The following is a 23,359-nucleotide window of genomic DNA, read 5'->3' on the forward strand; positions in this document are numbered from 1 at the left end:
CACACCCCATCCCAATCTGTCAAGAATCGCATGGGAGCCACCTTCCCTGACCCCTCCCCACCAATTCCCCCGTGACCGTGACCACATCCTGCAGGCACCATCGTCCCCTCCCGGTCCAGCTTCTTTGCCAGCCTTTTGCCCCTGTTCCCAACAGTCCTGTAGCCAGCCCTACAGCCATGAAGTCGGGCCTCACGCTCCTTGGCTCGGACCCTCGAGCATGAAAGTCCTTCAAGCGTCCGCTGCCCCCGCCCACCATCCCTCTCTGTTCCAGCCACGTTGGCCCCAACCCAGCAGGCATCCCTCCCCCACCCCCACCGCCTATAACCAGGCCATCTCCTGCCTGGAACATTCTTCCCCCAGCTACCTCCTGGGCTCCCCCCACCCCCCACCCGCAGTCTCCTTGCCTTTGATTTAATGTCACCTTCCCAAACAGGCTGCCCCCACCCGCCCTATTTAATATTGCAATTTACCCCGGGGTCAACCCTGAAACGACCCATCCTCACACCCTGCCCGGTCCTTCGTTCTCCCTAACATTTCACACCTTCTGCACCTACATGGGATTAGTTATTCTACGGACTGTTGTTGTCTCTCTCCCTGCTAGAAAGCCAGCTCCAGGTAAGTGGGGCTCTTCATCTGTTCCACTCACCGATGTGTTCCCACTACCTAAAGTGGTGTCTGGCATATAGTAGGTGCTCCATAATTATTGCATGAATGAACGGATAAATGGATGGATGGATGGATGGATGGATGGGGAAAAAAATAACAGCCAGGAACCCCTTCTGTCCACAGGGACAGAAGTCGCCAGGGGAGGGGGCAGAGAAGGGCCAGGTGCGTGGGTCCAGCAGCACAGTGACCATCTGTGTGGGAGGGTCCTCACCCAGGTGCCCTCTGCTAAGACATCAGGCACAAGATTATCGCCAACCTTGGGAGCCTGGAAGGACTGCTGAGACCATTTATACAAAGGAGAGGGTGACAGACCCTCCAGGAAGGAGGGTCATCCAGCAGGACCCAGTGTCTCTGGACAGTTTATTTTACATGGGATGAATCTAAGCATCTAAGTATACACAGAGAGCCAAAGTGGGGGGGGGGGGGAAGAGGATGAGAGAGCATTTCACTTCCTAAAAATGCTTTATAATAATGCAGAACAATTATATATAGCAAACGCCTTCAAAATTTAAACCCTTTAAACATTTAATTCTTTAGCATTAATACACACAAATGCTATTACGGGGGGACAGGGGCGGGGAAGGGCAGGTTACAGCCTCCATAGGGATCAGAGTTTCAACAGTGTTACTTATAAATTATAGTACATCAATTTTATTTACTGATCTAGGCAGCCAGAGGATGGAAGGATATACAATGCGGCGTAAACACATTCATACCGGGATGAAGAATGCTGGCAGGAGACACAGCTTTTTTTTTAACATTAAAAATGTATAAAGTATTTAGCAAAAGTTACAGAAAACAGACCAAATAAGCAAGTTTATTCTGTTAGAAAATCCCACTGTCATAGGGTTTGCTGATGTGCTCATCTGTGAAAGGGCTGTACCCCACCCCCCCATCCCCACCCCCACCATGATCTCCGTCCCCAGGGAAGGGAAGATATGCAAGTTTGGGACCCCTGTCACCAAGGGATGGCTGGTGTCCCTTTGAATGTCTGTTCCTGGGTCCACACGGCTGCCTGGAGGCCACAGCTCCCAAGAGCCAGTTTGCTGCTTGTGATGCTGCTGGAAAGGATGTGTCTCCGCTCACTTGACAAACGAGGGAGTACGGAGGTCCCGGCAGGGGATGTGACTTCACTTCGGGTTACAGGACACACGAGGCGGCGGAGTGGGGCCAGTCCACTGCTCCTGCCCTGGCACCGAACGCTTTCCCTCTCCATCCCCATGACGGCACCCATGTGCCCAGACCCTTTGCCCTCCACCACTGCAATCCTGTTAGAAATGTCCCTCCAACACAAGGGGTCAGTGTCCCCTGAACAGCAGACAGGGAGAGACCCAAAGCTCATCACCAACCCAGCTCCCTCAGAGACACTTCCCAACAAAGGCTCCTTTCCACGCCCCGCCATCAGAAGGTTAGAGAACAAAACATTGATTCCTGTCACCTGCCTTATTCTCACCCAGACCCACTCAACCGCAGCGGGTCCTCCACTTTCAGGAAAGGCCAGACAGAAGTCATACTCCCGTGGGGGCGGGATGCCAAGAGTCCTGCCTGGCAAAACAACCCGGATGCGCCCAAGAAGAATGGGATCCTGCAGACTTGAGCTCCACGGCCCATGCCCTGCCCCCTGGCCTGGCCCCAGGAACATCTTCCGTTTGCTCAGAGGGCTGCCTGGTTGCCTCCAAGGGTTCACAGCTCCTCGAGCAGGCACCATCGAGACACGGCTTGGGGGAGTCATCACCTTGGGGGTCATGCCCTAGCCTGCCCGGCGCTGGCTGGGTTTGGTCCCATCTCTGCCACCATCTGCCGCCCCCCCCCCCGCCCAGTGGGCTGCAGACACAGGCTTGGCTTGGTGTGACCACCAGCTGAGCGAGCCTCCAGCAATGCCAAGCAGCTCACGGGAAGAGGCTGTCTCCATCATGCCTGCCTGGCTCCTTGGAAATAGACCTCAGGACATGAGATCAAAGATCAGGGGGCGAGACCCCCAAAGGTAATGACGTATGAGTGCTCCCTTCAGGGCCCTAGGAGGAACTACCTCATTCTCAACAGCTTGGGAAACTCTTCATTTTAGCTCCATTCGTGTCTAAGTAAGAGAAGTGCCAGGGTATCCCTCTCAGGAGGATTTCAGACACCACCACGCACAACCCGCGCTGATGGGGCCCAGGTCAAGCGTGATGGTGTCGGTACAGACCCCGAAAAACGGGAAGGGGCGGAGGGAGTGCAGTAGCTAGAGGAGCCTGGGGAGACCAGAAGGTACACCTGCAGCCTACAGATGGAGCAACAGAGACCCAGGGAAAGGTCATGGCCAGCCCAAGGTCACCCCCTGCGTCTTCACCTGCAATTCATTCGTTCGCCTTCCATGCCCCCTCATGCTCAGAAGCCAAAGGCTGTGTGAGCTCAAGCGAGGGCCCCCCCAGGAGTGTGTGGATCTACCAGCCGAGGTGCAAGCTTCAGGGTGCAGCGGAAGTGGGAGGCACCCCTCCCCCAATCCCCGGCCCTTTTTTGCACAAAAACCTGAAATGAACCACAAGGGCAAGTGTGAGCCCCAAGAACTACTGTGGGCAAGGCTGGCATTTGGGGGAGCCTCGGGAGGCACAGGAAGCGGCCGTGCAAACAAGCTGAGGACCCTGGGCCAGGAGCCTCCAGGACAAACAACGCATTTCATGAGCGAGGAAGCACGTGGTTCACCCATGCAACAGAGCGGGATTCCACGAGACATGGGGACGAGCTAGGGACACACACGACGTGGGTGACCCCAAGCATGAAGCCTTGGGAAAGCAGTCGTACTCGATGGCTACATCAGTGACTCCTTTTATAGGACATTCTAGAAAAAGGCAACATCATAGGGTCCGATGATCCATCGGCGGTCGCCAGGGGGCGGGATGGGGAGCAGGTGTGGGTGATCGGCTCTAAAGGAGCTGGAGGGAATTTTCAGGAGTGATAGAAATAGGATGATGATTTTGATGGTGGTTTTAAGACTGTAGGTTTGTCAAAATTCACAGAACCCTATCCTTCAAAAGGGTGCATTTCACTGTAGGTCAATAAACCCCCGTAGGTATGTCAAACACCTCAACAAATCTTTAAAAAAAAAAAAAAAAAAAAAAAAAGGCGGTAGGTCTGGGAGGGGTCGGAGGATTCGGGGAATACGCTGATCTGTACCCCACTTAACACGCCTGAAGTGCTTTCCCTACCTACATAACCACCAGTGGGTCTGCAGAATCCTGTTTAAACTCTCCCTTTCAAGGTCACTCGCGGCTGGAAGTCAAATCACTTCAACAAGCCAAAGTCTTTGATGTCCTTTGAAGTTTATGGCTAGTGTTTCCAAGAAGGGACTTTGGCTTCGCCAAGATTCTTAGGTAGCCATCCACTAATCTAGTAATTGATTGGTTTTCACAAAGGGAAGAGAAACACCCCCCTTCTCCCCCCGGTCTGTGAGTGTGGACACTGTTTCTGTTCGCCTTGGTCATTAACCAGCCCCAGAGAGAAGCGCCTCCTGGTACAGAAATCCTCCCGGCCCGACAGGCGCTGGGTGGGGCGGGGGGGCGCGTAGAAAGAAGGCCCAAGGTGGTCCCACGGGGAGCTGGCCCTGTGGTCCGGTTGGCCAAGGCTTTGCAATACTGATCCAAAACGACAGAAGGAAGGAATAGTGGCTGTTCCTGGAGGTTGCTGTGACAACCAACTCATTTTGAACACCATTTATCTTAGAGATTTTTTTCCCCCCAAAAAATCAGGTTTTCATAGACAAAACTAAGTGCATCCATGTCTTGTAGAAGGCCAGGTAGAAGGGGCTCACTTGTTCTTAGAGAACAACAGATGTGCCCAGGAACATCCTAGACACTCTCTGAATAAGCCCCGCTGTACACTCTTATAACCTCAACGCCGAATTTACAAGAATAAAATAAAACAGCAACAACCGGATAGAGCGCTATTCCGAAGGGCACTTTGGGATGTTCTAGACTTCAGCCTCATCTTAGTTCACCCAGGGCGGAAGCCCTGTTAACAGACCCCGATCCTCACTCCCTGGGCTCACTGGCCATCCTTGGGCTTCATTCTTCTTCTCTGTCAAGTGAGGAGAGTTATTTAAAAGAAATGAGAGAAATCTCTGTGGTCCGACTTGCATCCGGGCTGCATGCGCTGAGGACCAGGTGATTATATACCCTTGTTGCTGACCACCTTCCACCCAGCGGGGAACTACTACACGGCAGTGGTTCATGTTAGGATGACATGTTCACGTTAGGCTCCGAGTCGGTTAAATGTGGAAGAGGTGCCATGCTCTCATTCTCCAGAGAGGTTTAGAGCCTCTTGTCTACATGGAGAACAGAGGAGACCGGGGAAGAGCGCGTGTCTTGCATGTGGTTGTATTTCTGGTGCCCTGCACGATGCCTGGCTCGTCCCAAGGGTCTGCTCAGTGAACGAATGAATGAATGCAGATGTACCAGCATGACAGAGAGTATCTCTGGAAACCACAACTCTGCAAAGAGTGCTTGTATGTGAAGGCCAAGGTTAAGGACCTGCGAGACCCTGGAGAAAACGTAAGTCTACGCAGAAGAAGAGACGGTGGTCTTTCCCCTGCCCTCTCTTGTCCCCAGAACTTAGCACATTGCTGACTAAGCTCTTTGATGAATGAAGGAGCATAGAGAAAAAAGAAAAGAATGTGAAGAGGCTAATGAGAGTGAGCTGAGGAGTGGGGGTGGGGGGAGGGGGAAGAATGACTTCAGAAAACCCACACTGGGCCAACTCGGGCTCCCCGGGACGAGGCAAGAGAGCCCCCCACCCCCTGTCCCAGGGAGGACCGGAAGACTCAGGAACCCTCAGAAGGGAGGGAGAAAACAAAAACCAATGAGCCGTATCACACTCAAAATATCTGTGTTAGTAACAAGGCTATTGGCTTTGAACATTTGAAAATCAACCACAAATTAGTCCACTAAAGCCACAAGGCAATTACTACCAACACCCATTTTTCATAGAGAAACCAAGACATAATATCCTAAAATCGGTCGCTGGTGTCCCTGCCCAACCCCCGATCCGGAAGCAGCGGTCCTCCCTGCCAGGGACAGATCCATCCTCCGCGCTGACCTTTTTGGTTGAGATGGTTCAATAGGACAAGTGACAGAGTGTGGCTTACTTTAGGACATTGGGCATCTTTCTATTCTAAACTGTGAGCACCTAATTCTGACCCAGCGAAAGAGGTGCCAAAAGACTCAAGATGAGTAAGTCCTCAATTCCCAGCATGAAGACCGAGGGACCGGGGAGTTGTGCTCTTAGGATCCTGCCCTTGTAGGGCGCATGTGGGTCCTGCACGTTGAAAGTAATCAAGGGTTTGAAAGATGAGCTAAGAAGGATGGGTTCTCGGGGCGTGGGTTCTCAGGGCGTGGGTTCTGGGCTAGAATCTGCCCCCTGCTGGCCGCGTAATCACGTTAGGGGAGCGAGGGGTGTCATTTCGTCTTCCGGTCCCCTGGTGCGGATTCTCAGGGTCTGACATGGTGGAGAACGGGTTTGCTGTGTTTCTAGAGAGGGAGGGACTGATGAGCGGTGTGCTGAATGCTTCCCACGTCATGCTCAGGATGGGACACCCCGCTGTGACCATAAGAGTCTACCATGCCTGTGCAGTGCCCACTAGGGAGAGAAAAGTCACATGGGGTCCCACGCCCACCATGCACTAGCAGGCGGAGCCCTCTGCAGGGGCGGGGGGTAGGGGGGTGGGGACAAAGACCCATCCCAACCCCCCTCCCACAGGGGACTAAGCCAGCCCAGCGAAGAGCCTGGGAAGGGGGCGGCGAGGGGGGCCGGAGGGAGCTTCCCTGAGGAAGCAGCTGAGGGTTGGATGGATTGGGGTTTCCAGCCCGGAGACTCTACAGAAGATGCCTGACCTAATATGAAACGCGACTCAACACTCTGACTTGGGGCTGATGTGCTGAATGAGGTAGTTCCATCCTGACCTCTCCAGGCAGGATCAGTCTGGGTAGAGAGGAGCCAGGCCTTATTCCCAAGACCCCAGACGGTGGAAAGGGGGCCAAGAAGAGCCAGGATGCGGGCTCCCAGAATGCAACGGGAAAACAATAAAGAGGGTGGTCTGCAAAGAATTCTGGGTGCGGGCTGTTGGGAGCTGAACGGTGCCTTCGATCCACGATTCTGATCCTGATACGTGGCTGGAGACAGGGACCTTTCTCCCGTGACCCTCCAAAGCCCGGGACACAGGGGGCCAGCTAGACAAAGGGCCCTGGGGCTTCCAGGGGCCTAAGTATAGGACAGGTGGTTCTGGGTGGGGAGGGGACCCCTCCGGTTCTTAGCAGGGACCACAAAGCTCCAGCCTCAGTTTGTCCTTGGAGCTGCAAGCACGGTGCAGGAGTTGGGGGGGCGGGGGGGGGGGGGCTTCGGCCTCGGAGACAAGGGTAGGGCTGTGGATCCGTCTTCTTGGCCCGGGCACACCGGCAGCTCCCGGCAGGGCCGCCCTTCTGGAATCGCCCCAGCTCAGTGGACCAGGCCCAAGACAGGGGGTGGGAGGGCAGCTGAACTCGGCAGCGGGCCCCGTGGCGGGCACGGCCACCTCCTCTCCACGGGACCCCCAGCCCCTCGCCTCCGCAGGACCCCCGGGGCCGTGTGTGCCCGTCTAAATCTCCATGTCCACGGGGCGGATGTTGCCCGTCTTGTGCTCTCTGACCCACAGCTCCCTGTCTTTGGCCGGGTCCACTTTTCGAAGCAGTTGGTCCACGGGCTCGACTGTCTGCAAGGGACGGAGAAGGGGACGCAGTCAGAGCTGGTGGCTGCACCAGGGACAACAGAGGCCCCCGTGAGGGACGGCCGTGCGCAGCGTCGCAAGGGCGGGGAGCCCGGGGCTCTTGGCCCCACTCTGCGTCCCGCTCAGTGCCCTCTGCCCCCAGCCCACAGGCCTGCACGACAGGGCAGGGCGGCCCAGCTCCAGATCCGGGGCCTCCTCCTCCATCCGTCCCCACCTTTACCATCCCAGAACAGGGCCAACGGAACATTCGCTTCAGGGGGTTTGAATTTTTCCGGATTCTTTATTTTTTGGTAAGAAATCTGCCACGGGAGGCGGTAAAGCCTCAGCTATTTTAAACTGTCCTGACCTGCTTTCTCCTCGGGCTGACGGCTCACGCGTGTCCCTGTCGCCTGGGAGGGATTCACGAGGACGTCCAGGGGAGGTCCGCGAGCCCATCCCAAGACGGGGCTCCCGGGCCCAGGCACCTGCCAGCGCCCAGCGCCAGGTGGCTCTCCTCTGGCCCGGGTCCCCCCCCGCCCCCCCCGCAGGGGTCCGCGGCCCAGGGCGGGCGACTCACACTTTGGTTGAACATGTCTGTCTCGTGCCGAAGCTGCGTATATTGACACAGATGTTGCCGGATCATCTCCACCCTCTCCACCTCCAGCCGCTCCAGCTCCTGGCGGGGGGGGGGGACATCCCTGAGCGTGTGCCCCGACCCGGGGACCCTCCCGCCACGCACGTCCCAGCCCCGCCCCCCCGACCCACAAGACACGCGTCACCGCCTGCTTGGCACGGGCCCCCCGCAGACCCCCAGGGGCTGAACTCGCCCAGCATGGGGGTGGGGGGAGGGGAGGACTCAGTAGCTGGTGTCTCCTGAGTCCTGCTCTGCCCGACGGGTGCAGTGGGTGCCGAGAGCTTTGCACGTGTTATTTAATTGTCCTGGGGCATTTTTTTTTTTTTTAAAGATTTTTATTTATTTATTTGACAGAGACACAGCGAGAGAGGGAACACAAGCAGGGGGAGTGGGAGAGGGAGAAGCAGGCTTCCCGCAGAGCAGGGAGCCCGATGTGGGGCTCGATCCCAGGACCCTGGGATCATGACCTGAGCCGAAGGCAGACCGCTTAACGACTGAGCCACCCAGGTGCCCCTGTCCTGGGGCATTTTAAGAGAGGTTCTTATCAGGCCCCTGGGTGGCTCGGTTAAGCGACTGCCTTCGGCTCAGGTCATGATCCTGGAGTCCCGGGATCGAGTCCCGCATCGGGCTCCCTGCTTGGCAGGGAGTCTGCTTCGTCCTCTGACCCTATCCCCTCTCATGTGTTCTCTCTCTCTCATTCTCTCTCTCAAATAAATAAATAAAATCTTTAAAAAAAAAAAGAGAGAGGTTCTTATCTGTAACATCACTTGCCCAAAGCATTAGGGGAGGAGCGGGGTTGAAACCAGGGCCCGGATTCTGCCCCAGGGCAGCCCCGGCCCCAGTTCCCGAGACGGGGTGGACACATGGGTCACATGTCGAGATTCTGTGCCTCAGGCCTCTTGGGGCTTTGTCCCTGGGCCTCTGCCGAACAGCCTCCTCTCCTCTGTCCATCTAATGCTGAAGTGCAGAACAGAGACCAGGCCAGGAGACTCGGGGTGGGGGGTGGGGGGGAAGGGTAGGAGTCAGATGGCCATGGTCAAATAAATGGAAGAGAAAGGGCTTGTCCTTTGGTTTCTAGATGGTTCTGCATCTTTGGAATTTAGAGGATCAGGCTGCTATTCTGTGCACAACTAGGTCACTGCCCAGGTGATTAGCTGGGAAGAAGGGTAAAGCGGGAGCTTAATTAGGAGATTAACCAGGAGGAAGACTAGGTCACTGTCCCTGGGGGAGGCCTCTAATCTGCTCCGGTGGGCTGACACCTGGGCACGCAGAGAGTTAGTCTGTCCTGTGCCGGATGGACGAGGGGAGCTTTGGGCAGTGGGACAATGCAGTCAGGACCTGGCACCAGGCCTCCTTTCTCATCCAACCCAATGGTCCAAATGTCAAGCACACTTCACGGTCCAAGCCAACGGGTGCTCACTGAGGAGATGTTGTCCCTTCATAAGATACTCAGGAGGCACCCGGGGGGCACAGTCAGTTCCGACTCTTGGTTTCGGCTCCAGTCTGGATCTCAGGGTCACGGGAATGAGCCCCACGTCAGGCTCCGCACTCAGCGTGGAGTCTGCCTGAGATTCGCTCTCTCCCTCTGCCCCTCCCCACAGTACTCTCTCTCTAAAATAAATCAATCTTAAAGAAAATACTCAGGAAGACAAAAAAAGGGGGGGGTCTGATGCCTATTCCCTGAATCCCTTGGTCAGAGGCCTCCACTCCCATTCCTTCTGAACAGCTACCCCAACCTCACTCCGTATGTGTCCTCTATCTACGATGGGCAACCCTTCTGGGGGGTGGGGAGGGCCACCCTTCCTATAACTTGGCTATCTGTCCTAAAGGCTCCACTATACATCTGGCTGAGGGCATTCTTGTTTGACCCTGACCCCTCAGGGGACAGCCAAAGAGGATAGAGTAGGACCCAACCCTTGCCTGTGTTCACACAGCTACAAAGTGCCAAAGCAGGATCTGAATCCACACAGACCGGCCCAGAGTCAAGGTCTTGACCTCAGCGGTAGAGAGGATCTAATGACCACCTCTATGGCCACTCCATGCCATCACCCGCATGCCCGCCAGCATCCCCCCCAAGGGCTTCCTGAGCATTGGCCCCTGGGTTGACAAGCTCTCTCACCAGTGTGGTGGTCACCATCTCTTCAAACCACTTGGACTGGGCTTGGTTGTAGAGGTCCACACAGCGCATGAGGTCATCTCCTGGAAAAGACCACCGGCCGCCATCACACTCTGTCCTGTCGTCACCATGGCTGCCCTGCCCCATCTGTGCCCCATGCCCTCTCCTCTTCCTGGGTCGTGGAAGCCACTGGGAAGCGGAGGGAGTGGGAGCAGAGCGAAGGAAAGGGGGCAACCCCACATCATGAGCGTCCATCTGAGCTTGACCCCAGATACCAAGAAGTCAGGATGAGGGTTTCTCAGTGTGTGTGTGTGTGTGGGGGGGTGCTCCTAGGAACCCCCCCAATCCTACCATGAGCCCAAGAAATGCTTCCCTCTCTAATGATGGCAGTTTCATTTGACAGTGGAGAGTCCTTCTCCATTAAAACATGTGTTATAAGCAACCTAGAAGTGGTTACGAGTTAAAGAAGAGAAGCCTGCAAGTTGTGTGTGTTTGCACATGCACGTGTGGGTCCACATGCTGGAACGTAATTCCGAAACACAAAATAACATGTCTGATGGTTTGTGGCCCACTCACACACACATCGCCTGGGACAGTGGCCACTTTGGGAAACAGAGGACGGGTGGGAGGGCAGGAGCTCTTCCCACAGCATTTAATTTCACAAAAGAGAGATGTGAAGCAAACCTAACTTTTCAATCATGATGCCTGGTATGTTATTTTCCGGAATGGCAGGGACATTTGAAACATTTTGTAATTAGGAAGAAACAAACCGTACAAGAGTTGCAAGCATTACTGAAGTGTACCCGCATCAGAACCTTGGTTTTCTGATCACCACAGGGTTCCAGAGACAGGAAGGAATCCTGGTCTGCGTTCTCGACGGGAAAAACTCATGAGCCGACCCCAAGCTAACCGATTCACTGTAAACCTAGTAATTCCAGCAGACTCCCAAGTCATTCCTCTAACCACATCCCTTGAAATGGAAATGAAGAAATCGGGGAAGACTCACGTCCACGTGACCCAGGGCCCAGCTCAGCAACCCCCTCCACTGAACTACACCACTAGTCGGGAGATGAGCCTGAGGCACAGAACCCAATCAAGGGCTCTAGATCCATCAGCAGCGAATCGGTCCCTGACCCCAAGAAGGACTGACCTGGAGAGAAGAAAGTACCTACTTCCCTGCAAACACATTCCCACCAGGAGCCCGTTCCTGACCAACGAGGGGGGCAGTCAGCATGTCACCCTACAAACGTACGATACTCAAGCTCCCACAGCCCTCTTTGTTGATCCTGATCGCCCAATCTTGAGAACGTGCTTTGGGATCTCCTGCCGCATCAGAAAATTGGGTAACTGAAGGAGACGGTGCCTTCTCTCCATGAAGCCAGCCCGAGGGTACCCTTCTGAACAGAACGAATTAAGGATGCGGGTTCTGGACCCAGATTATCTGGGCTGTCCTACCAGCTCCACAGTCTAGTAGCTGTGCGATCGTGGACAAGTCAGTTAACCTGCCCGCGCGAGCCTCAGGCTCATCACCTATAAAATAGGAGAGCAACGGTGTCTTCTTGGGAGTCATGGGGAAGATTAAGTAAGTCCCTACGTGTCTGGTGCTTGCAATGGACGCCGGCAAAGTTGGCACAACAGGAACACGAGCTAGGGTGACGGGAATGATGACAAAATGCGAACAAGCCCCCTGAGGATCCAGAGGCGCTCCCTTCTAGCGGTTTTGGAAAAGATGAGGGAGGAAAGGGGAGGGAGGGACAGAGTGAGGGAAAAAGAGCGGGCATCTTCTGGGTAACGGGCCATCCAGCAACATGGGGACAAGCGGTGTCTTTGGAAGAAGAGACAGCGGAATTCTGGGCCCCAGCGCTCCGGGACTGTCTGACCCCTGTCTGTCACCATCTGTCATTCATCTGCTTCCTCACCCCTGAAAGGTACAGAAATACCCCCCTGCAGGAGGACCGGGGGCTTGGACGTGGATGCTCTGAGGCACGGGGCCGGGCGCCCGACACACGAAAGGGTTTCGGAAAGGTAGAATTTTTCATGGTTAGATCCAAGGACAAGGATGAGTCACTTCCATCACAACAGAATTCCAAACGGTAGGGATAAGAGACCATATTATCTGATGACCACGCAACAAACTGAGACACAAACAGCAAGACCAGAAAGCAAAGGTGGTAGAGCTCTAGCTGGTGAAAATGTAACATTCTTCTGAGTTTGGCTGAAATTGGCTAGAAACTGCAAATAGCAAGATTATCTAGAATGTGAAAGAAACAGAATAGAAAAATATCTAGAACACGAGAGAAATGAAAACACAAAAAAAGTCAGAACTTGAGGAACATGGTAAAAAGCGGTGGTGTGAGTCCAAATAAACACCTGGTGGGTCGAATATGTATGTATTTACTTCTTAAACCTGGGGCCAAAGAAAAAAGGGATTTAAAAAATATATATCGAGAAAGGATAAGTCTTTCTAAGTCAGTCACAAAACCCAGAACTTGTAAGGGGAAGAGAGGATTCTACAAAAAAACTCAAGAAGAAAACAGGCCAGAGAGAGAGAAAAGAAAGAAATATAAAGAAAAAAAAGTTAAATGATAAACGGCAACCTAGGAAAAATATTTGCAATTCAAACCACAGAAGGTTAATTTTCCTGACATATAATTAATCCTTGCTCATCAATCCATCAGAATAAGAGAAACCAGGCGAGAGGACAGGAGTTCATCAGTTCACAGGAAGAAGTCACAGATGACATACAGAAGTCTATTTTTAAAAAGCTCAAATTCACTCAAAAAAGAAACGTAAATTGCCAACAAAATAGTGTTTCTCACCAGACAGCTAGGATGTCAAAGTCTGATCTCACGCAGTGCTGACCAGAGTTTAGGGAACGGGCATCCTTATGTGCCCCTGGTGGGCATGCCTCTCTGGAGAGCAGTTTGGAACCAGCTATCCAAACCAACACAACGCTTGGACCCAGAAACTCACATCTACGTTCTCTCTTCCCGCGGACTGAGCCTCACATACACATAGTTACAGTGACCACATCGCTGAACACCCACCGACAATCTCAAAGTCCTACAAAAAGTCAATCAGGGGGATCGTGAAATAAGTTCGGGTCCAATCGCACACGTGGACGCCATTCAACCATTTAAAAAGTCTTACGCGTGGCAACAGATGGGTAAATAAACGTCTAGGTGACAGATCAGAGCTATCTCGAAGATCTAGCAGTAAAAATATAAATTCAGGACATAAAATAGAAGATGATCTAATGTGTATACATTTAAATATTAAGAAACATTTTCAAGAATTCAAACACTAGGAAATGTTGATGGCGATTATGATCTAGTGAATCAAATTTTATATTCTTACGTGCTGGTTACAATTTTTTTTTTTTGCCAAGCAGCGATATAACTTTATTTTTAAAATAAATAAATTGAACTAACATAAATAGGCTCTGCCCGTCCTGGGTTTGCCCTCCCAGTCCCCGGGTGAGTGTATTATGCCTTCTATTGCTGGATCTGGTTATCACCATGCATTATAAGATCTTTCAATCAAATGTTGTGTTTGTGTTTTGTGACTATTTCTACACCACTGTATCGTCAACATCCAGACGGTGGCTCTTTTGTTCTGTAACGAGTTTAACTGTGCCAGGTTCACCAGAAATTCAGGTGAGAAGGACTCGGGAGACCACCTGATCCAAAGCCTAATGAGAGCACACGCTTTCATCCCTTCTCAGAAAGCAATAAATAGCGTGCCCTTCAACTTGGGACCTTCTGAAGAAATAGGGACTGTTTTTGTACTGGTTCTAACAGGCCTTTCTCCCCCACCTTGTGCATCAGCTAATTTTCACCACAAGGTGGAAGCAGAAACCGACTCACCGGGAGGAAATCTTTGAGAGAATCTGAAATCTGATTCTTTCGCGGAACAGAATGTCGGACTCTGGGGGGGGTGGGTGGGCAGGGGCCCCGGATCACCAGAGGCCAGCCCTGGGAACAGCACTTGCTGGGGAGGTGGCACCGCTGGGTCGGCAGGTGGGGCCTGAACTTCTCCTACGGGCTCCTCGCAGGGACAGAGCCCTGAGTCCTGGGCACGTGGAGGAGTTTGTCCACCTCCTGACCCGAGGTCCAGGGCAGCGCCCCCCCCCCCGCCCCCCAGTAGGGCCTGGACACAGCACCACAGCCCCCCACTCCAGCCTGGTCCTTGGGATGCACCTCCCCGGGCACCCCACCTCACAGCCCTCCCCGTTCTGTGCCTCCCAGGCCCGGGTGAGGAGGAGAGAGGCAGGGCGCCCATGGCCACACTCACCAGCCTGCGTGGACTTCCTCCGCGCCTTCTTGATGTCCTCCTCCGTCTTGTTGCTCAGCTTGATCTCCAGCTGCTGGGTCTTCATCTCCAGGTCTCTCTGCCGTTCCGTGAGGGCCTTCCGGGCCTGGGGTCCAACGACACAGGGAAGCTGCTCATGGGGCTCCGAGCCGGCAGGGCCCCGCGGGTTACGTGGCCCGGCCTCCCCTTTGCTGGGTAAGAGGCCTCTCTTCTCCCCGTGTTCGTGGATCTCGTTCCCTAGCAGTGCTGAGCGGACGGCGGCACCAGCCACCCCATTCCGGGGCCAGAGGGGCAGCAGTGGGCCAGGTGCTCTACGCGCCCCCCGTCCTGCACCCCTCCCCACGGCTCTGGGGTCAGCAACAGCTCCCAGCCAGGTCGGACCTCCCAGGCCTCTGGCAGGGGGTGACTCCGTCAGGAGGGAATCTGCCCAGTGGGGCCTGGATCAAGGGCCACGTGTGGACCAGCAGAACCCACAGAAGCGTGGTATACCTCATCTCCTGCGCCTGAGGGGGCCCCACTCTATCTCCCACCGGCCCTCCAGCAGTGCCCGAGTGCCCTGGGGAAGCAGCTGCTACCTGCCCTTGGGCCGGGGCCCGGGGGCTGGGGGGCCGGGGCCCGGGCCGGGGCCGGGGGGCTGGGGGGCCGGGGGTCTTCTGGTGTGGGCTGGAGGCTGGCACGCCCCCCTTCCCCAGCCCAACGCCGCCACACGGGGACAGAGGCCTCTGCCCTGGCACTGGAACCCTGCTGGGGCCTGGCCCACCCCGTGCCAGCAGGCCCAGCCTCCCGGGCCCCTCACCTTCTCCACCGCGGCGTAGCGGCTGACCAGCTGCTTGCGGAGGTCCGCGATGTGGTGGTCACACTTCTTCATGTCCTTCTTGAAGTTTTCTCGGAAGTTCATCAGGGGCTTCTCCACCTCGCTATGCAGCTGTTGGGGGGGAGGGGGACACGCTCAGGATCCCGGGGCGTCGGTGGCGAGAGGAGGGAGGGACACTGCCCCCCACTCCACGGGTGAGCATGGGGCCGGGGGCAGAGGCCTGGCCCAGCCGACAGGAGGGAAGACACAAGGGGCCACACATCAGGTCTCGGGCTGGGGGGGTCACCTTAGCTGGCTAGACCCCAGGATTCACAGCAAAGGACTGAGGGCTTGGTGCCCAAGCCTTTCCGAGCCCTCCATCCGTCGGCTGCCCTCCTGCCTCCCCCGGGCACCCGCAGCCGCTCAGAGGACTTTGCTCACGTCCCAAGCGGACATTGCTTACTTTCCCCAAACTGGGATTTTTCTGGGGGCAGAAACCAAGCCACCATCTCCACGTCCCCAAGCACTGAGCACAGTGACTGCCACAGGCTTGCCATTTCATTAGATGGGCTCAGGTCAGTTCTATTCGCTGAACATCTGCTATGGGCCAGGTGCCCGAGGCTACAAGGATGGTTCACGGCTCAAAGCCCGAGGAAGCCATGGAACCGCTGAGGCCGGGAGAAGCAGGTACACCTTCCCTCTGGCCCGAGGGAGCCGGTCTCGTACTCCGAGAGCCAGAGAAGCGCTGGTTTTTCAAGCTCTTTCCTTCTCTTGTATGCTTTCTCTTTTCCCTACTCCACTCCCTTTTGAAGGAGAGCTTTTACAGATCTGTGTGGACCTGCTGCGGTCAGAGCCAGATGAGCAGCCCAGAGCCCAGCTGACTTGGGCTCTCAGACTCAGCCCCCCGCAGCCCCCGACTCAGCCTCCCAGAGCCCCCCGACTCTGCCTTCTGCAGCCCCCCAACTCACTCAGCCTCCCGCAGCCCCCGACTCTGCCTCCCACAGCCCCCCGACTCAGCCTCCCAAACCCCTGACTCAGCCTCCCAGACCCCCTACTCAGCCTCCCGGAACCCCCCGACTCTCGAGCCCCCCAACTCAGCCTCCCGCAGCCCCCGACTCTGCCTTTGGCCCGCCTGACAGTCTTCCAGGGCCCCTCGGCTTGCACTTATCCCCAAAGCATCTTTGGGAAGCACATGTGAACTTTCCTGAACACAGGACCTCCCAACACGAGTCCTAGGACTTCTCTCTCTTCCTCCTCACCAGGCTCTTGGTACATTATCTTTTTCTCTGGCGACCCCGAGACTTCAGTGTTTGTAGTTCTAGACCACCAAATACAAGGGACTGTGAGCTCCCGCTCTCCGAAAGGGCAGAGGCCCCTCTGGCTTTGCCCTGCTGTGTCCACAGCATTGGTCGGAGCTGGTGCGGGGTGGGTGCCCCTTTGACTACCTGGGTGAATGACAGAATCTTCAATGCCCGATGCCTGGGAGAGAAGTGGATACCTTTGTTGCTGGATGACCTTCAAAGGCTAATAGAGCGCAAACCAACCAAACACCCCCCTCCCCCTGATGTGAGTTGTTAATGCCTCCTATTTTCCGAGCCCCTAGAAGTGCCTTGCATAGGAAAACACCCCCACCTGGTGGCAGCCTGCAGGTGCTACACACACTTGGGAACTGCCAGAGCATGCAGGTCCCTTTCCCATATAGGTCAGATGCTGGCGGAGAAGCCACATCACTTAGCTGCTGTGGAAAACTGCTCCTGATCGGGGGCAGGGGGGGTTGATGAGGGTGAACTCAGCCTGTTGACTCGGTAACTCGGGGGTTGCTTTCCGAGGGCCTCCTAGGAATTGAGTTGATTTCCAGACTTCCATGTGCCTGGGAGCTACCCAGAGGGTCTTTTCAACATTCAGGATTCCTGGGCCCCAGCCCCAGGTTCTGTGGTCTGGGGAAGGGCCCAAGAACCTGCCAGTACACCAAAATGTGTCCCCCAGATTCCAGATGACTTTCTGGAAACATAATGCTACTCGTTGTCACAGGCATGCAATCCTATAGGTAGAGACACATGGGTTCTCCTGTATCTTAAGTGCTTTTAAAAGACTAATTGTTTCTTTTTTTCTTCTTTTTAAGATTTTATTTTAGGGCGCCTGGGTGACTCAGATGGTTAAGCGTCTGCCTTCGGCCTCAGGTCATGATCCCAGAGTCCTGGGATCGAGTCCCGCATCGGGCTCCCTGCTCCGCGGGAAGTCTGCTTCTCCCTCTGCCTCTCTCTCTCTCTCTGTCTCTCATGAATAAATAAATAAAATCTTAAAAAAAAAAAAGATTTTATTTTATTTATTTGACAGAGACAGACAACTAGAGAGGGAACACAAGCAGGGGGAGTGGAGAGGGAGAAGCAGGCTTCCCGCTGAGCAGGGAGCCCGATGCGGGGCTCGATCCCAGGACGCTGAAATCATGACCTGAGCCAAAGGCAAACACTGAGCCACCAGGACCCTGGGATCACGACCTGAGCCAAAGGCAGATGCTTAAAGACTGAGCCACCCAGGCGCCCCAAGACTAATTGTTTCTTTAAGAACACTGGCTGGGTGTCTTTTTCTACTTGTTCTTAATGGCTGAGCATCTTTGCCCAGGGACAGAAGGCTTCCCGGACGCTTGTCCTCGTGACCTCCTGAGCGGGTCCGAGAGTAGTGAAATCAGCTTAGCGTCAGTGTAGGGTCAGGACCACCTTTTGGATGAGAAAGAGAGAGCACCAGAGTGCATTTTAAGTAGAAGGACAAGGGCGGCTTCGGGAAACATTTGTCTTGGCAATGCATGTACATATCTGTACGTGGCTATGTGGATGCAGGCACCTGCGTGTTCTGGCTGCCCACGGAAAACAAAACCGGGAGTCCCAGCCAAAGAAGCTTCAAGCCACTGATCTGGTCCAAACTCTTCACTTCACACATGAAAAAAAAAGAAAAAAAGGAAGCCGAGAGATGCTAAGACTCGCCCCAGGTCACCAAGCGTGTTAGGGAAAGAGCACCAGTACAAAACTCACGTCTCTTGACTCCCACTGTCTCCCTAAGATCTTCCGTCTGCATGCATGGCCTCTCCTGCATGATGAGACTTCTCTTCCATCAGAAAGAGATTTTCTATTTTCCCTTCCCCAGCTGAAGCCAGGTCTCACTTCCTTTGCGTACAGCAATCCTATTTCTTTAACAGCCTGTCGCCACGAAAAGTGGCTGGAACCAGGAGACGAGCAGAGCCTGAAAGACTGCCCCGACGAAATTGCATTTCTTAAGGAGCTCTCACCCCCGACACGGAACATTCAGAGTGGAATTTCAACGAGCCCTCTGGAAGCAGATGCTAAAATGGGTTTCAGGCATATGGAGCCATGTGATCCACAGCAGATGAATAAATCCTCGGCGCCCCTTCGCCCTCGAGGAATCACTGTCCTCCCACGGGGCTGCTACTCTCATTCCCTAAGGCCGCCAACACGGACGGACAGGCTGGGGGCATCAGAAGCTCTCATCGAACATTTGTCACAAGTCCCCCCCCCCCCCCCCCCATCAGCCGCATGGTGAAGTCCTCTGTGCTTTAAAGGCCACTGGTCTGCCCAGAGAGAAGTCTGGGGGGCAAGTCGCCAATTGACTGAGTCTTGCCCTTTGCTTCCTCCGGAGCAAAAGCCTGAGGCTGCATGACCATGAGCTGCGATGGAGCCTCTCTGTGAGGCTCATTTGTAAATGCAGATGCTGACTGCCAAGATGGTTGATAAAACCAAGGCAAAGGAGTTATTCCCTGCACAGAACCTTCTATAACGCTTACACACTGGGAGACTCTGATACAACAAATACGTATTTTGGCCTTTGTCCTCGGCTCCCGGCCAGAACTCCAGAAAACGTTGTAATCTCCCAAGTGGTAGGGGGGCTAGGAGCATCTTTTGTGCCAATATTTGGTCTCTGACCCTGGTCCCTGACACAGAACTCCTAAATCCCTTGGCATATCCTGGATGACAGGAGCATCTTTTGTTCTAATGAGGTGACCTTGGTGGTCTCCCGGAGAATTTCAGGATGGAGGCTGGTCACCAGAAAGTCCAAGTTATGATTAGAAGCTTGAAACTTTCCACCTCTCCTCCACCCCCTGGGGAGGGAAGGGGACCTGGAGATTGAGTTAATAAGTAATCATGCCTACGTGATGAAAATCTACAAAAATCTAGGGCGCCTGGGTGGCTCAGTTGGTTAGGCGACTGCCTTCGGCTCAGGTCATGATCCTGGAGTCCCTGGATCGAGTCCCGCATCGGGCTCCCTGCTCGGCGGGGGGTCTGCTTCTCCCTCTGACCCTCCCCCCTCTCATGTGCTCTCTCTCTCATTCTCTCTCTCAAATAAATAAATAAAATCTTAAAAAAAAAAAAAGAAAATCTACAAAAATCTATAAGTTATCAGGTTTGGAGAGCTTTTGGGTTGGTGAGCACCCCAACTCCACGGGGACAGAGGCTCTTGCGCTCAGGACTCTTCTGGACCTCGCCCTACGTACCCCTTCATCCGGCTGTTCATCTGTATCCTTAATGATGTCCTTTAATGTAGAATAAACTGGTAAATCTAAGTACAGGTCTTCCTAAGTTCTGTGAGCCATTCAGCAAATTATCAAATGGAAGGAGGGTGTCGTGGGGGCGCCTGGGTGGCTCAGTCATTAAGTGTCTGCCTTCAGCTCAGGTCATGATCCCAGGGTCCTGGGATCGAGTCCCACATCGGGCTCCCTGCTCGGCGGGAAGCCTGCTTCTCCCTCTCCCACTCCCCTGCTTGTGTTCCTGCTCTCGCTATCTCTCTCTCTGTCAAATAAATAAATAAAATCTTTAAAAAAAAAAAAAAAGGAAGGAGGGTGTCGTGGGAGCTCCTTATTTGCAGTTACATCAGACAGAAGTGTGGGTAACCTCAGAACCCACTACTTGCAACGGGCACCCTGTGGGATGGAGCCCTTCACTGGTGGGACCTGAGCTGCACCTGCTGAGCACCCTGGAAACAATCAAACCGGAGGGTCCTGCTGATGAGCAGGAGGTGCCACCAGGGTTCGTGGGGACCCCGCAGGTGACCTTTCAGAGGTTGAAGACTCAGCTCTACTGCACACGGGCAGCCTCCCCTGTCCCTCTCCCCCATCAGTGGAGGCTTCTGCCTCCACAGAGGGCAGAGCCCTCGGGGTCAGGACGTGAGAAGGGAGGCCTGAAGGGAACACTGTCCGATCGGCGGCTTGAAAATAACTCACTGCTTTGCACAAGGCAGGAAAAAAACGCCTCGTGGAGCCCCCTCCCCACACCCGACCGGCAAGTTTCCCGCAAAGTGCTCAGTGGCTGGGTTAGGGTCCCGCTGTGAGCCCTGAAAGTTTCACTCATGGCTGAGTCATCAGTCAACCCAATCTTGGGGCACTAACATCCTTCAGAAGCAGGGAGCTTCTAACAGCACTGTTTTTCCTCCCACCCCAGATCTTTATAGAGCCGCTTCGTGGGTCCCAATCATTTGGGCCCTTCATTCTGCCCTCTGTGTGCAGGGGGGGACCATCACGGGGTGGGGTGGTGAGACGTGTACAAAGCTGGATTCCTGTCCTCCAACAGCACACATCCCATGGGGACCCCAAAGCCCAGAATGGCGATTACAATGAGGAAAGCTCTGGAGAACAGATGGAACCATGAGCTCGGAGTGTGGGAGTCAGGGAAGAGCAGCTGCCTTTGGGAGATGCTACCTTCCTACGGTAGTTAAGGAGGCAGGGTGCCCTCCCAATTTCAAAATGGGGACTCAGAGTTTAAGTGCTTTGCCCAAGTGCCCTGTCGGACTGCTGTGTCTGACTGGGGACAGTGGGGAGAGTGTGGACCCCAGGAGACAAAGGTCCCCGAGAATGGTGCTACTCTCAAGGGGTCTCTCTTCCTTTAAAAGGTAGCCCTATCAGTCATGCACACTTTAGTATGAATTATTTCATTTAGACACTGGGTTTATTTTCTCCCCCTGAAGAGTAGGTGAGAGCCTGAGATGGAATTTGGAGATACGAGCTGGGGAGTGGGGAAGAGAGGGTCATTTGGAAACACGGAGAAATCCTGAGAAAAAGTAGGCTTAAAAAGACGGGGGTGTCGGAAGGAGCTAGTCAGTTGTCCCTGTTCATTTATTACTTTGGAAAACATTTATTGAGCATCTACTGTGCCCCAGACACTGCCCTGAGTACTAAGGGCAGAGTGAACAGGACAGAAACTGCACTGTCCTCAAGGTCACAAACCAAACCAACAGATCCTCCCTGTGGCACAGTCTAGCCTCTCCCGAGAGCATGAAGAAATAGAACATGCCCGCAAGGTCCTCCAGCGAAGGAGAGTGGGGGTCCCCTAAGGGACTGAGAGGTACTACCCACTCTCACCTCACAGACGTGTGCCAGGGAGGCTCGGAAGAGCCGAATGCTAAATTTGTAGGAATTTTGTGAGGTGGTTGTTAAAGATGGCCAGTGTTAAAAATGCAATGATCTACACTTAGTAAGATTGTATTAAAAACAAAGGTAATAAAAACTTATAACTACTAGCACTTATGAACCTTTTACGATTCTCCGAGTGGCTGATGGACATTTACACCTCCTGAGGCTCTCTTTCCAGCACTGGAAATCTACACCACGGACCACGGAAAGAGGCCGATGGGACACACCGGAGAGACCACCGCCAGCCACTCAGCGGCACATGGCTGCACAGAGCCAACCCAGAGAGGCCGCGGGGCCGGCTTACCTTGGCGGAGAACTTGAGATGGACTTCTGCCTCATCCGCGAGGCTCTTCTTCACCTGGGCCCACGCTTCTCCCAGGGAGCTGCAACACGAGGGAGAACGTCAGACCCAGATCGGAGATCTCGGCCCCTCCCCAGGGGGACGGTGGGTCTCCACGTGAGCCAAACCTCAGCCCCAAACCGAGCTGAGGGGCCCGGTGGTAGCAGAGGCTGGGGAAACATCTGGAAACTCAGAGAACCGGGGGAGATGCGAGAGGAAGGTGGGGTACAGCTGCAGGGCGGGCCCGGACACCTGCCTGTTACTGTCCCCATGCTTCCGGGCATCCATCCCTGTTCATAGATGGGCAGTGCAAGGGCTTGCTGGTCTATCAAGGAAGAAGGCCAGCCACCTTTTCAGGGAGAAGCCCTTCGCAAACAGAAGGTGCCACATAGCCCTGCCCGCTGCCAAGCACCTCCGTGGGGGATGGAGGATGGTCTTCTCAACGAATGGTCAGTATACCCGCAGGGGAAAAGAAAGAACCCTCGACCCTAACCTGACGCCATACACGTGGATTATCTCAAGATGGATCACAGATCTACAGTGAGAGCGGGCGCCACGCAAAAGCAGGCCTGGGAGGAGTGGGGAACTCGAAAAAAGGCCGACAGAGAAGGTCTGTCCCTGCAGCCAAGCTACACATGAGCCTACAATCCAGAGCTTGGAAGCCAAAAAGGCCCGGGGTGGTGCTGAGTCCGTGAAGCTACGGTCAGCAGGGCGCATGGTCAGTAACTGGCCCCGGGCAGCTTTAGTGGCCTGAGAATGTCACCTGGGTGCCGCTGTGGAGAAGGAGGGAGCCCAGGGTCACGCTCAGGACAAGGTCCAAGGCCCCGCCCCCAGGCTGGGCATTCACAGGTGGGCGGACCCCGTTCCAAACACTCCGATGGGTGCTTCTGAGCGAGCACACTCCCCGGTCCACCCCCGCTCCCCCAACCCCAGAACTCCAGGCCCCCTGGAATTTAAGAAAAAAAAAAAAAAAAGCAATTTAGGGGAAAAAAAAAAAAAAAGGAACTTAGGGGAAAAAAAGCAATTTAGAAATTCTCTCACTTGGGGCGCCTGGGTGGCTCAGTTGGTTAAGCGACTGCCTTCGGCTCAGGTCATGTGGAGTCCCTGGATCGAGTCCCGCATCGGGCTCCCTGCTCGGCAGGGAGTCTGCTTCTCCCTCCGACCCTCCCCCCTCTCATGTGCTCTCTCTCTCATTCTCTCTCAAATAAATAAATAAAATCTTAAAAAAAAAAAAAAAAGAAATTCTCTCGCTTGAAGACAGATTTTTTTCATCTGGCGAGAGGTTAATGAAAGAAAGAAAACCTGAGATACATTTCCATCGCAATACGCAGTCTGAGGCATGCCAAATCGAAACGCACCCCACGTCACCGTT

General features: G+C 54.4%; 1 protein-coding gene across 5 annotated transcripts in view; it reads right to left on the minus strand.

Moving 5' to 3' along the window:
• Window positions 1–1,166: 1,166 nt before the first annotated feature.
• Window positions 1,167–23,359, minus strand: part of GAS7 (growth arrest specific 7) — a 206,208-nt gene continuing 184,015 nt past the window's right edge. For 4 of the 5 annotated variants that reach the window (XM_054511056.2, XM_045889855.3, XM_054511058.2 and 1 more), the window contains 6 exons: window positions 21,952–22,030; window positions 15,236–15,364; window positions 14,422–14,545; window positions 10,132–10,211; window positions 7,956–8,054; window positions 1,167–7,380 (listed from right to left, as the gene is read on the minus strand). In XM_054511056.2, the coding sequence (XP_054367031.1) occupies window positions 7,132–7,380; window positions 7,956–8,054; window positions 10,132–10,211; window positions 14,422–14,545; window positions 15,236–15,364; window positions 21,952–22,030 (760 nt within the window). In that variant the 3' untranslated portion in view covers window positions 1,167–7,131. Of the gene's footprint in view, window positions 7,385–7,955; window positions 8,055–10,131; window positions 10,212–14,421; window positions 14,546–15,235; window positions 15,365–21,951; window positions 22,031–23,359 lie in introns of all 5 variants that reach the window. The other variant, XM_045889856.3, reaches the window with a different exon arrangement.

Source organism: Mirounga angustirostris, unplaced genomic scaffold (assembly GCF_029215605.1).
Source record: "Mirounga angustirostris isolate CCGP_5_RB_7025 unplaced genomic scaffold, mMirAng1.0.hap1 SCAF_17, whole genome shotgun sequence".
NCBI classification, from domain to species: Eukaryota; Metazoa; Chordata; class Mammalia; order Carnivora; family Phocidae; genus Mirounga; species Mirounga angustirostris.